The sequence below is a fragment of the Gymnoscopelus braueri genome (assembly GCF_963280865.1).
Source record: "Gymnoscopelus braueri genome assembly, chromosome: 21".
In the NCBI taxonomy this organism is placed as follows: Eukaryota; Metazoa; Chordata; class Actinopteri; order Myctophiformes; family Myctophidae; genus Gymnoscopelus; species Gymnoscopelus braueri.
In genome coordinates this window covers 39,391,976-39,406,172 of record NC_137623.1, presented here as the reverse complement: position 1 = coordinate 39,406,172, position 14,197 = coordinate 39,391,976, and the positions used below count along the sequence as shown (strand labels likewise).

Here is a 14,197-nt window from a genome sequence, read left to right as displayed (position 1 = left end):
ACTCCTTATACAGAAACTAAAAAAATACCCATACCCAAAAAAAAAAAATACCCAAAACCATGCCCCGACGGTACCGCTGAGCTGTGCTGACCGCTTGTAAATACTGGTAGTTGCTACAAACTCACTACAACGTTTTTAGATCGGCGATTTTCAGATAGCCATTGCCTGGTCGCTTCTTTTGGGCTTGTTTTCATAGTCCTAGGTTGCTTATTTCCCTCGCCAAATCTGGCATCACTGGTGCTGACATCTTGGCAGGACAACCGCAGGGCGCTCTTCTCTCACACACCGTAGTGCTTCATCATCGTGCTCGACTACACACTGAGGAGAGCCATCGGCATGAGAGAAGAGAGACGGAGCAAAGGCTCCACGCCTGGTCCCACGCAAGGGACCAAGAGCAGCCTAGTGACTCCAGTGAATTTACTTCACTTCGCCAATGACACAGCGCTGGTTTCAGATAGAATAGAATAGACTGTATTTGCCGTTTGCACGAATGCATAGGAAATCTTGGAGCTCAGCTCCCAGGGTCAGCATTTAACAAGACAGAAAGAACATACATCTATACAATTATACTACATTCTGTATGTCCTACAATACTCTTTAAAAAGACAAATAAAATGACAAATAAAATAAATAAGTGCTTCATACAGTATTCTAACTAAAACCAGTGTACTGTGCTGTGTCTGCTATTATTGGCAGCCGCCACATATGGCGGAGATGCTGCTACCTATACCCATAGACTACTACTGAGTGACATGCTTATTGTATCATGATGAAGACACATATGCCATGATTTTGTGAATATAACCTGAAACTGTACCTTTAATATTTTGTGTCTTTGTGTATGCTCTCCTTTATGAGGACAAGAATAAATTGTTAAAATGTGTGTGTGTGTGTGTGTGTGTGTGTGTGTGTGCAGTTGAACAGGAACCAGCCAGTAACGGTACATGATGTATTGGGGATCTTGAGGCTTCACGTGTCCGTACCGCAGTGCGACGTCTTCGGTTACCTGAGCATCGACCACGAGCTGGTGGTCCTCATAGCCCCTGTGGACCAGCAACCCACACCACTGCAGGTACTGTAACACACTGTTTCCCATGTTCGGGTCGCGGGCCGATTGTTATGGGTCAGAAGTAAATATTCCTTTTTTGGGGGGTTTCCTACTTAAAAATACAACAAACAAAAAAAAGTTAATCAATTAAAAACAATTCCAAAATTTTTCAAAAGTATTTCAAAAATCTAAGAATTTCCATAAATAAATAAAGAAACGTTAAAGTTGTGAAAATAGCAGATCCACAAGCTTGCAACACACACACACACACACACACACACACGCGCGCGCATACGCGTCACCATACGAGGCATTGTGAGCTTGTATATCGTCTATTTTCACTATTTTCACGTCGCTGTCGGGGCAGAAAACTCTTATCTCTATATCCTAACTTGATCATACGACATCCACAAGCTCGAAATGCGGCACGAATCGCGTTTTGAGCTTGTCGATCTGCTACTTTTTTGCTATCTTTGAATTTGAATCCTGGAAAAGGAACAGTTTTTGGACATATGAGGTTTCCACCCGACAGCGAAGATTGAACCAAGTATTAACAAAAGCTTACATAATCTATCCACTGGAACAAAGGTTAACGTTTTCCATTCGCTCAAAAGCATCGATTTTCTTTGGACATTGGAGTTTTTTCGCCCCGACACCGACGATTTCTCAAATATGTTGCCTGAAGGAGATGATAAATATGCTTACAAAGCAAGCAAAATACCAATTGAAAGTTAGACTAGAGCGTGTCACAATATCGATCTGTCTTTTCAATTTAAGTTTGTAAAACTTTCGGAACACAGAAGAAGAGCTAAATTGACATGGGAGTTAAGTTTCGATGTTCCCATCTTTTTCTTTCATTCCCCGAGTTACTGCTGATTTGATTTAGCCCATCCATCACCGGCCTTGTTCTGTTGTAACAAGCAGCAGCAGCAGCAGAACCAGGCCTCCCTCCAGAGCGGGTAGAGTAGATTATAACGTACGGTATACAGATCTCTGTTACAATAGTAGATTAAACGTATATGTCACAGTACGTTTGGAGAACCAGTACGATTGAAGACAGAGCGCTCGTTTTTAGGCACGGGGCTCCTTCGGGGCGAGGCGGGGCTTTTCGAGACAGGGTTTATTAGCGAGGCTCGCGAGGAGGAGGAGGAGGACGGCGCTGCGAGGCGGGGGGTTATTACGCGAGGCTCGCGAGGAAGAGGAGCCTCCTCCTCCTCCTCCTCCTCCTCCTCGCGTTTTAAACCGTCCCGTCCTCTCCTTCTCTCCTTCTCCTCCTCCGAGGAGGAGGAGAAGGAGAGCGCGGAGAGGCGGGGCTTTGATGCGCCGACGGAGACCTGTCTTTTGTTGTTCCCCCCCACATAGCAACCAGGAAGCTACGCTAGGGGAACCATAATATCTATGAGGGGAACGCTGAACACGCGTTCACACGCACGGCGCGCCGACTTAGTGGAGCTTGAGGCCGAGGAAGCGCGCCCTCGCGCCTCCAGGCGCGAGTGCCCGCGGTGACCGGCCGACGCTCCACTAGTCGACTCAGCGCCGTTTGATTTGTAAACCGATAGGGACAGAATAGTTCTTTTCATGGATCACTGTGTGTGTGTGTGTGTGTGTGTGTGTGTGTGTGTGTGTGTGTGTGTGTGTGTGTGTGTGTGTGTGTGTGTGTGTGTGTGTGTGTGTGTGTGTGTGTGTGTGTGTGTGTGTCAGGGAGAAAGTAAAACAAAAGCCAGAACACAATAAAAGTATCTAAACAGTCCTGCTTTCAATAAACCAAAAAAAGCATGAGCGCGTGCGCGTGTGTGTGTGCGCGTGTGTGTGTGTGTGACTGTGTGTGTGTGTGTGTGTGTGTGTGTGTGGCCATATATGTTTGTGCACAAGCCTGGCTTGTGGCTCCCTCTAGTGCTGGGTGGGTGGTAAAAACGAGCGCGCTTTCTTCAATCGTACTGGTTCTCCAATCATACTGTAACATATACATGGATTACAGTGGTGTAAAGTAACTAAGTACATTCACTCAAGTACTGTACTTAAGTAACATTTTTGAGGTACTTTTACTTTACTGGAGTATTTCCAATTTTCAGCACTTTTCTACTGCACTACATCTCAGAGGCAAATATTGTACTTTTCTCCACTACAATTATTTGAAAACTTACTTTTAAAAGTTACTAATTACTTTTCAGATATAACTGATTAAATTGTATAACATACATTTACCACCTATTTTATACCTAGGCTATTTGAAAATATCCGATGTACAAGCTCACAACGCGCTGTGAGCTTGTAGATCTGCTATTTTCAAGAAGCAAGGAGCACGCCTCCTGCCCTCGTCTGGAGGAATGGTTGGCAGGCTATTGAAATAGACCCTATACATCATAGTACGCCAAAATAGCCGATCTACAACCTCAGCTCACAACGCATCACATCGTGGCGTCTTGTGAGCTTGTAGATCAGCTATTTCTTTTTTTTTTTTGCAAAATGGTCACCTATTTTCACCAAATGTTTGTCTATTTTTGCAGAATGTTTGTCTATTATATATTGCCCAGAATAGGGATGCTAGGGTTCATGTGGTTGAATAAAACCCATCGTTGGCTCCTCTAAGAGAGAAAACAAAATGTTTTCAACCAGATTGAAAAAGTGATATGTCTTTATGGCATGGTACCGTCACATTTCTTTTCGCATTATGTTGTATGTATACCGTATATATTTTTATATAACATTAATCCTTCAATTCAAGTTCAAAACTTAGAGAACACAAAGAAGTAAAGTTGAAGTGGGAGTGACCTGTCCATGTTGCACCGGCTCCTTTCATTTCCTTTGGGATACCTTTGATTTAACCCATTAAGACCTGAGGCCGATACTACAAATGCCTTCTAAACCAGTATAGTTCTCAAACGTTTTTGTGCCAAGGATCCCCAAATTGATATATATATTTGGCCGCGGACCCCCATCTGAAAATGTTTTGTGCCAGGGACCCCAAGAAGAGAAGATTTTTCCAAAAATGATCAAAAATAGCAGCTCGCAGAGCGGCACGAAGTGACACGCTGTGAGCTTGTATATCTGCTAAAATCAAAAATGACACAGATGCTTTCCCGGTTCTTATGGGTTAAAAGAGTGAAGGCAGCTCGTTTAGCCCATCCATCTACACCCTTGTTATGTTATAATGAGCATCAACAGAGGCAGAGTCCATCCACAGCTGGTGAAATAACAACCTACGCACGTATACGTTTACAATAAGCAATTTAGCAGCAGCACACCCACATGCACATGCATTTACACACACACACACACACACGCACGCACGCACGCACGCACGCACGCACGCACGCACGCACGCACTTACGCACGCACGCACACGCACACGCACACGCACACATACACACACACACACACACACACACACACACACACACACACACACACACACACACACACACAGAGAGAGACACACACAGAGAGAGAGAGACACACACACACACACACACACACACACACACACACACACACACACACACACACACACACACACACACACACACACACACACACACACACACACACACACACACACACACACACACAGAGAGCTCCGCATGCACCTCTCAAACAAATCCTCCAGTTAAACACTTCAGTAATTAAGCACCCTTGTCATTGTGGACATTAATATTCATGTTTCCAGTCATAACAACAATAAACTGAGGGGGAGGAGAGATAGCATGGCCTTCCACTTTCACCCCCCATTGCACGCCAGATTGTGCTTATCAAAAATACACCCTCCTTTAGTAACTATTTACGACCAGCTTAGTGAATCGGGCCCATTGTTTCCATTTACCATAGCCAGTTGTAATACAAGATACTGTACAATGTTTTCTTTCCAGACAGCGATGATTTTTAAGTTACTGGGAGCCTTCCTGGTTAGTCTCAAGAGGCTGTATTAACTGTACCAGACGTTTTAGCCTGCAGCTTGCCTCAGGGACACAAACTATTACATAAGGAGAGATGATGATCGTCTCAGCAGACACTCAAAGTTCAACAAATTTGAACTTCGACCTCTGTTTGTGCTGACCTTGCAATCAATGGTTTTACAGCCAACGGGAGGCAATGGGAAATGAGCAGCGAGACACAGCTATCTGATCCAAACGGAGGAGATATGTATTTCATGTATTTATGTATTTCTTGAGTTTCCAGAACTCTAAAACACAACGTTCAAATTATACCAACTAAAGACACCACAGCGACCCTGACCCTCAGTCAGAGCATGTCCACCATTGTTGCCTGTTACCAAGAACTCCAAGGTAACATGTCTGAACGACTGGAGACCTGTCACCCTCACCTCAATTGTCAGTTAAAACTTTGAGGGGTTGGTGAGGGACTACCTCTATTCCATGCTGCCTGCCACGCTGGGCCCATGGCAAGTTGCATAATTGTCAAAACAGATCTACTGGTGATGATGCAATTACCATTGCTCTTCACACTGCCCTCTCTCCCCTGGAGGGGAGTGACTACTGTACTGTAATGTGTAATGCTGTTTGTTTGCAGGCTAACAGCCCAGCATTCAATACAATAGTTCCTACCAAGCTTGACACAAAGCTCCGATATCTTGGCCTATAAGTGATTTTGAATACAGTATTTATGACTCTGAATGCACCTCAGGGCTCTACACTGGCATTATCATTTTATGTATACTAGGCTGATGTCCGTTGGGAACGAATGCCCTTCACACACACGCACGCACGCACGCACGCACGCACGCACGCACGCACGCACGCACGCACGCACGCACGCACGCACGCACGCACGCACGCACACACACACACACACACACAGTGTGCATATATAGATAGATGACTGTGAAATGAATACGTATGACTCTGACATTTCATACATATTTGATAGCAGCAGATGTCAAATATGTATGAAATGTCATGTGTATTCACAGTCAAGTTATGTCCCTGAAGTACTCCTTATTTTTAATGTAGTTTTTTCTTCTTCTTTTCTTAGACCTTTTTTAGATGCAATATTCTTTGCATATATTTTGATTGTAGCACTTTGAAAATTGTTTTATTATTATTATTTTATTTTTATTAATATCATTATTAATAATAATTGTATTAATATTATTATTATTATCTTTTAATGTTTGCCACCTGCATTAAATTATCGGTTCAGGAAAGTAAAAGAAGACATGCCACTTCTGGAAGTTCTGTTGTCTTGTTTTTCGATGTGCATACTATATAATTATATTGCGGTATCTAAAGAGCACAGAGTAGGTTTCTGACTGTGCAGTAACTATGGGCTGATATCACGATGACAGCTCATACTGTGATGTGAAAATAAAGAAGGCAAGACGGCATCCATGGTAAATGGATGTCTTAATGTAATCTAGAACTGGCAAATGGACTATCAATGAAATCTATCAAAAAATCTATCAAAACAAACTGTATTTATATACAGACCAAAATGCTGCACAAGTTAAAAAGAACAAACAGAGTGAGCAAGCAATACAAGCAAACAGAATAAAACAAAAACAGAGCATTATATGTACGAGCAAGCAAAACAAAGCAATAGGTGCAAAGCGAGAGAGATTATTGTGAAAGCAGTATAGGCAAGTAGTCATATATTCATATATGTGCACGGGAAGCACACACAGACCTATGGTTAGACTCAAATACATATAGATGAGGATGAAAGATAAAATTGAGGTTAGACACAACTGTCGGACTCTGAGATGTGAGACATCGTAAGATGAGAATATGTGCGTGTAAAATGAAAACAAAATTGATTAATACTAGCCGTGTAAATTTTTTTATATATATTTTTTTACATTGTAACACAGTTTTATTTATCTAGTAAGAGGTTAGCATGGCAACATCATAGAAGTAGTTAGATGTGCACCACTATTCAACAAGCTCAAATTACTGTACAATATAAATATAATATCAACAAGTTACACACATTTATGTTTACATTATGTACACATTTATTTTTCTGAAGGAATCCCTACCCACACTGTCCTTACATTTTTTACTCAGATATCCGTGCACAAGGCAATCAAAACATTCCCTCTCCCTCACTACAACACCTTGCGCAGTCAGTTATTTATCAAATACAGGGGTCCTTCCCTATGGAATGATTCCAGTTCTTTCCCACTCCCTAACAGTGTCCTCTCCGGCACATTCGATTCTGTACATTAGTTGCTGTACGTAGAATAATGTTAAAAAGCCTTTGCCCCTATAGCCCCGTTGGACAACTGACATTACACCATGCGTCGCTTTGTTTAAACTGTTGTCAAAGTTTATTGGTTGAAACTACAGTACCAATAGACCTGTGGCAGAGAAAGATGGCAAAATGACATTGCCGTTCTATAGAAGTCTCTGTTGAAGGTCACCCTGCTCCGGTGAATAGTAAGGTAATTTAGTCTGGCTGACTAGGTATCTGACCTGAGGAAGCGGTGGTTTGTTGAGGAGCCGGGAACGATGCAAAAATGTTATTCTTAAGACTCATTTATATTTCATTGAATGACTGTGGTCTTTCAACAAAACAAAAAAGAGATGTTTTTCTTTCTGCCTGTCAGATGCCCCTCAGTCACTCTTTCAAACTCTCTCTGGTGGTCAAGTAACCTCATTAGATAACAGAGCCAGACATTTTGCCTGGCAATAGTATTTTTCTCTCTTTTTTTTTTTTTTAGAATGTAAATTTTAACTAGGCAGTTATTGTTCTCCACAATTAGGTCCAATGCCAAACATTTCTGTGACAACAAAGCAGTGACAACAGGTCAGGTTTGATTGGTTGATTGATATCTTTATTGTTCATGAAATAAAACATATGTCACATGTAACTTAAATCTGACCCACCATAATCAAAACGATAACGCAAAAAAAGCTTACAGCAGGCTATTGTGTGCATGACATGTATATAGTTCATGATATGCCAATGTGTCCCTGCGGCACATGTGAAGAAGTCTCTGAGTGGAATGTGTGGGTGAACAGTTACCTGCCACTCACTGTCTGTGTCTACGATACGCGCACCCACTTATGCCACCGGGATTGGGCAGACAGCTGTGTTGTTGAAGGACAACGGACGCGCTTATGAGAAACAACAAAAATTTCTAGTTTGCTAATTCCCAACTACTACTACTACTTTTGTTTTTCTAAATAAAAACTTTCATGATGGCCTAAGTATACAAATATAATTTATGAGAAGGCTACTACAGTGAAGTCGGATCTTTTACTAATAATTCACTAGGCTACTTACTTTTCTTTTGTACTCTCTTGGTTTTGTTGTATGTGGGGATTATCTTGTGCATGTACTGTATTATGTTATGAAAGACAAATTGTATCATGAGTAAAACAGCTAGTCCTTTGGCCAGACCAGATATTGGTACCATTTGAGTGGGCAAAACCTTATCTATACTAAATTGTTTATACTATAAACAACATAAACTTTATAGGGTCATTATAAGTAAATTAATATATGATAGCCTTTCCATAGGAGTAGCTTTTTATATTTTTATATTATTTCTAAAAAGAACACAAACAGCCAATAGCATATTAAAAGTTATGTAATCTTGAACCTAAACGACGCAATGACTAGGGGCGTCGCCAAGTTCAAGTTACGATGATCCGGTGGGAAAGCAGGGGTCGCCTACAACACACCATATTGGTTCAACTGCCAGTGAGGAGCCCCCTACTCTACAAAGTAAACCCCCCTTGTGTATGAGAGAAGGAGAGGGGAGCACTGCACAGCGGCGACATAATATACGCTATATTATGGCGGCTAGACTGTTTACCAGTTTGTCGCCTCCTGTTTGGTGCTTGAGAGAGTGTTTTTTGTGACACCGGTGTGAGCTTGTAGATCGGCTATTATCTGTGAAGCGATTTGGTGTAGAGGGGAAAAGTGAGTGGACCAAGTATAGAGCCCTGGGTACCCCGCCCCGGTCAATACTGTTTAACCCATTTAGACCTGAGGCAGATTCTGAGAACGCCAGTTTTCTGAAAAGCTGTAGGTGTTCCAGGTCTTAAGAAATGAACAACACAGGCTCAGCCAACGCAAAGTGATTTTGATAGTGTCATAGCCATCTTTACTGGCAAGGCAGTCTGTGGAAGGTGGAAATGTATGTTTCATTTTATTCATTAAAATTGAAGGGCGTACTGTACTTTATTGCTATGCTGGTCTGTTCAGCTCAGGTCTTTAGAGTTTTTTAGAGGCTCAGATGCTGTGCGTGGGCCTGTTTACTCCCCCCCCCCACACACAGCTGAAAATGTGATTGCGCTATATTGTTCTCTCTGGCAGAGGTGATGTTGAGTGACTCCTGTTGATTACCTCATTGTTGTTGATCACACGAATAATGTGGATACGAAAATGCAAGGAAGATTTTTTTTTATAAACGTGGGCTCCACTAAAGGCCATTTGAAATGCAGAGGAGAGGGGTCGGTGTGTTTTATGTGGGGGACACACTCAGCAATGAGAGCTTTAAAATGATTCAAGCTAAGCATTTTCAGCTCTGGGAATTGGACCTACTGTAGAACAAACTGTGTCTAACCCTTTGACGGTGAAAAAGTGTTTTGTATCGGAATTGTTTGTTTTGTGTGTCTGGTGGCTAATATTTCATCTACGTTACTACACGTGTGTGTGTGTGTGTGCACGTGCGTGCGTGCATGCGTGCGTGCGTGCGTGCGTGCGTGCGTGCGTGCGTGCGTGCGTGCGTGCGTGCGTGCGTGCGTGCGTGCGTGCGTGCGTGCGTGCGTGCGTGCGTGCGTGCGTGCGTGCGTGCGTGCGTTCATGTGTAAGCAGTGAGCAGGTAGAATTCACCTGCTTGTCTAGAAAGCTGTGGACTAAATGCTCACCATGACAAAAAAATAGCAGATATACAAGCTCACAGCGCGTCACTTTGTGCCACGCTGCGAGCTTGTGCATCTGCTAATTTAAAACATGTTTTTGAATAATTTTAATAATACAAATCTTCTCTTCTGGGGGTCCCTGGCACAAAACATTTTCAGATGGGGGTGTGTGTGTGGGGGGGGGGGCGGGGTCCGCGACCAAATACATATAATTTTGGTGGTCCTCCTTGGAACGAGAACTACTGATTTAGAAGGCATTTGTAACCTTAATGGGTTAATTATGATATGCCTTTTAGCGTTTTAGGACAGTATTATAAAGAAATATATGAGAATGGTGCTGGTTATTTTATTTCTTTCCTGTTCATTCATGATGTATGTTGGTATGTTTGGGTCCCAGGCAGAAACCACATTTCTCTTCTGGGAGAATGTGTGAGCCTCTGCTGTATCGAGATGAATTAAAGATGCATCCTGCTTCAGGTCGGGATCAGTGGAGGATGCACGGAATCGCGGTGCTTTGTATTAAAGTTTGGATTCCACCAGAAGTAACAGATGAAAAGTTGAAAGTCATACATACAGTACCACAATACCAAAGCTCTGATAATCCATTATTCACGACGGACCCCCGATACAAGAGAAAGACAGAGGAGCAGACAAGACAAGGCAGCTGAAGAAAGCGAGGGATAGAACTGAGTGTGAGGTGAAAGAAACCTGCACAGGAAAATAATGCAGTGGATACTTGCGCTCGCGCATGTGTGTGTGTGTGTGTGCGCAGGGATGTCTAGAGAATGTTAGAAAGGGCAGGGGCTGACATTTTTGAGAAGGACTCTTTGGGTGGAAATAGCTCAAATATTTTCCGGTGCGCAGCCCTGCTTCTCAAATACGTATAATCAAGCCTTTACTGGAGATGCGGCGTACGGCATGTATTTCTTCACACAGCGGGCAATTATTTCACCAGAAAATGCTGCATTTAAGTTCATGAGAGTTCGGAAAAGGCAATTCTCTTGAATGCTGCCTTCGTGTACAATAATGGGAAGGTGGCATTTAGCATTTCTTTCACCGTTGTAAACATTCTACAGACAAGGTCTGAAGCCTCCTTTGATGTCTGTGTGCGCACGTGCCTGTCTTTGTGTGTATTTCAATCGGTTTCTCTGTGCTTTTGTCATCCTCCCCCGGCAGATCGAAGCGTGCAGCAAGGAAGCGGAGAAGATCGACTCGCTCATCAACTACGCCAGTCCCACGCTGATCTCCCACGTGCCGCTCTCCGCCTTCCTCACCTCCGAGGTCACGGTCTCCGTCATACGCTCCGCCGGGGCCTCGCCTTCGCCGCCGTCCCTCGGCCTGTGTCTCTTGTTCGGCCTCCTCCTCGCGCCGGCCCTAGACCTCCTCCTCGTCCGGGACTAGCGTGGTTGTTTGTGGCGTGTCGTCGAGGCCTGTCCCTCCACTCCACTCCCTGCACCTCCTCCACCCGCCTGGGTCCACCCCCCCCCCCCCCCCCCCTGCTTGTCACTCCAGGCTCCTGCGCCTCGGTCCTGGCTCCGGCTGGCTCCTCTCCACACACACACACACACACACACACACACACACACACACACACACACACACACACACACACACACACACACACACACACACACACACACACACACACACACACACACACACACACACACACACACACACACACACACACACATACCAAGGAGGCCTTAAAGTGAACAGCAGCAGGTGTTTGTGTAGACATTCACAGGGGGTCCTCTTCTGAGCAGGAGAACAACAACAGAGCGGCCTGTTGAAGCTTTTTTTGACGCGACAATCAATTTTTCTTTACTGAATCCAAACTTCCCTGCGTTTTAAACAATCAATATGGTGAAAAGGTTTTATTATGAAAAGCTTTTTACTGGCAAACGCTTGTTATTGAGTGAATGCGAGTTTCTCTCCAGGTTTTTGTGTGTGCGCGTGCGTGCTTGTGTGCATGCATGTATTTGAGTGTATCTCCTTCAGCAGTATTTACTGCACACAGTAAGCGTGTCTAATTGGACGTCAAAATGAGGACAGCAACAGCACATCTTTCTACAATATGATACCCCCCCCCCACACACACACACACACATACACACACACACAGGTAATGACCAGCATAACGGAGGTACTGTCTTAAGGCAGTGGTTCCTTTTTTATAACTCTGAGAGTGCACAGATAGATCCAAATTGACCTTTTGGTTCTATCTGTGCACTCTCAGAGACCCTTACCGACCTGTAAGGGTCGTAGCACCCCAGGATATTTTGAAACACATCAACATGTAGTCAGAAATTGTATTTATTAGCGTTAAAGGTAGGGTAAGTGATATTTTTTGGTTAAAACAAAAAGTATTTTTTTAAAAGGTTAAAATACTATATTCTGATAGTAATCATTGCTATAGAGTGTTTTTTCAGTAACAGATGTCTCCCTGTCTCTCCAGCTCTTTAATAAACAGAAAATACATTTTTCGGTAGGTGTCAAAATCTCAGCCAATCAGGAGAAAGTACCCATTTTTAAGCTTAATTTGTGTAGTTTTCAGTTCAAATTTTGCATGCTCATTTCTTAGTGTCATCACTTCCAATTTCACTTGTTTATCTGTGTCCTGATTGAGTTCTCTGTCCTGGTTGGATAAAATTGGAAATGAAACTACAAAAAAAAAAAAAAAAACTACAAAATACATTTTCTGTTTTATAAAGAGCTGGAGAGACATGGAGACTCTTTATATGGACAGGACACCCTATAGTAACGAGTACTATCAGAACATATACCCATTTTGCAATTATTTGAAACTTTGCAAATCACTTACACTACCTTTAACATACACAAATAAGTACATAGCCGGTACATTTACAGTGCCTTTATGTCATTTTGCCGCGTGTGTCGGGAGCAGACACACTCAAATAAAAAATAGTGTGTTTAGGGAAGATGTCAAACACACATCGAATGGTTATTGTGGAAAAAATATACCAGTGAAAGATTATATCAAAAATTACTTTTGTTTAATTGGAAAAGGTTACCCAGTACACTTTGGCAGCACGGCGATGGTCATTACCTGTATGTTTTCAAGTGTCAAACTCATGCGTTCTCACCAGCTCTTTGTGATACCATTAAGGAAGCGATTGCTTCCCGATAGTGACCAACAATACAGGATTTCTACTGCAGTGCAATATGTATACGCATCTGGTATTATATGGACCTGATGTTTATACTTTTAACCTCAACAGTATTAGTGTCATGCTCGTTTTCTGAGCCAGCTCAAATGAACTATACCATATATATATAAGCCCCTCAGTGCCACCGGGGTAAACTATTGACCAAATATATGTCACCCCTTGTAAAAGCAGTGGGACCAACCAACTTAATGTTGTTAAAATCTTAATATATACACTGTTGGGTGGAGACCTTGTATGTCCATAACCGTTACTTAACAGGAAATGGAGATTCTTTTTTGTATCAGATATTATTTAGTCACCAGCTCTTGTTAATGCTTTTCATTGGTTAAATATTTATAAAACCCAGACTCAACCACTTTTAACCTGGTGCCTCTATTTTGGGCATGTCATGTTGGCAAACATAGCAGATCTACAATCTCACAACATCACCACGATGCGCTTGTGAGCTAACGGATGAGATATGGAGATACAAGGATTCTGCCCCCAACAGCGACCAATGTGTTTGCAAACTAGCTCAGAAGAGGAGTGGTAATGTAGAGCAGTGGTTCTTATAATATTAACTTTTTTTGGTTTGCTTTTCACAGGAAACAAAGTATTACCCTCTCCATAAAGTCACAACCTATACCTACTAGATCACTTTTATTCATTATAGTGTAAGACCCCCGTTTGCCCACTTGTTTGGGTAGCACCTCGCTCGAAGGCACCGGCCTTGAAACGTTGAGATCAGTAAATTTGCAGAAACGGTAATGGCTTCTTCTCCGGTGATTTGGGTTGGGCCATCTTTCCGTGGCAATTTCAGTACACTTCGGACGAATTACCATTGAAATATTCTGTTTTTGAGTGTGGGAGCTACAGCTTTGAACCGTGGAATATTCTTTGACTAAACTTGACTCCTGAACTGTTGGACTTGGACAGTTGCCTTCAAAGAACAGTACTCATTAAGCCTACTTACTCCACAAGCGCAGTGAAGAGTGGATCCCCCAGTCGAGACTCATTGGCACGCAAACCACATGGGCGTTGACCTAGTTTCAACGTTATGGCTTCGAATGCCCCCTGTGGCCGGCGCTCTCGAGCGAAGTGGAAATGCTGTAGCCACTTTTTTTTCAACCTGGCGTCCCTATTTTGGGCAT

The 14,197-nt window shown here is 42.9% G+C and overlaps 1 protein-coding gene across 1 annotated transcript in view; it reads left to right on the top strand.

Annotated features, from left to right (window-relative positions):
- reck (reversion-inducing-cysteine-rich protein with kazal motifs) overlaps positions 1-11,534 on the top strand; it is a 95,310-nt gene extending 83,776 nt beyond the window's left edge. Inside the window, exons 20-21 of the mRNA XM_080417711.1 lie at positions 917-1,072; positions 11,053-11,534. Coding sequence (XP_080273837.1) covers positions 917-1,072; positions 11,053-11,277 — 381 coding nt within the window. The 3' untranslated portion in view covers positions 11,278-11,534. The remainder of the gene's footprint in view (positions 1-916; positions 1,073-11,052) is intronic.
- The last annotated feature ends 2,663 nt before the right edge of the window (positions 11,535-14,197 follow it).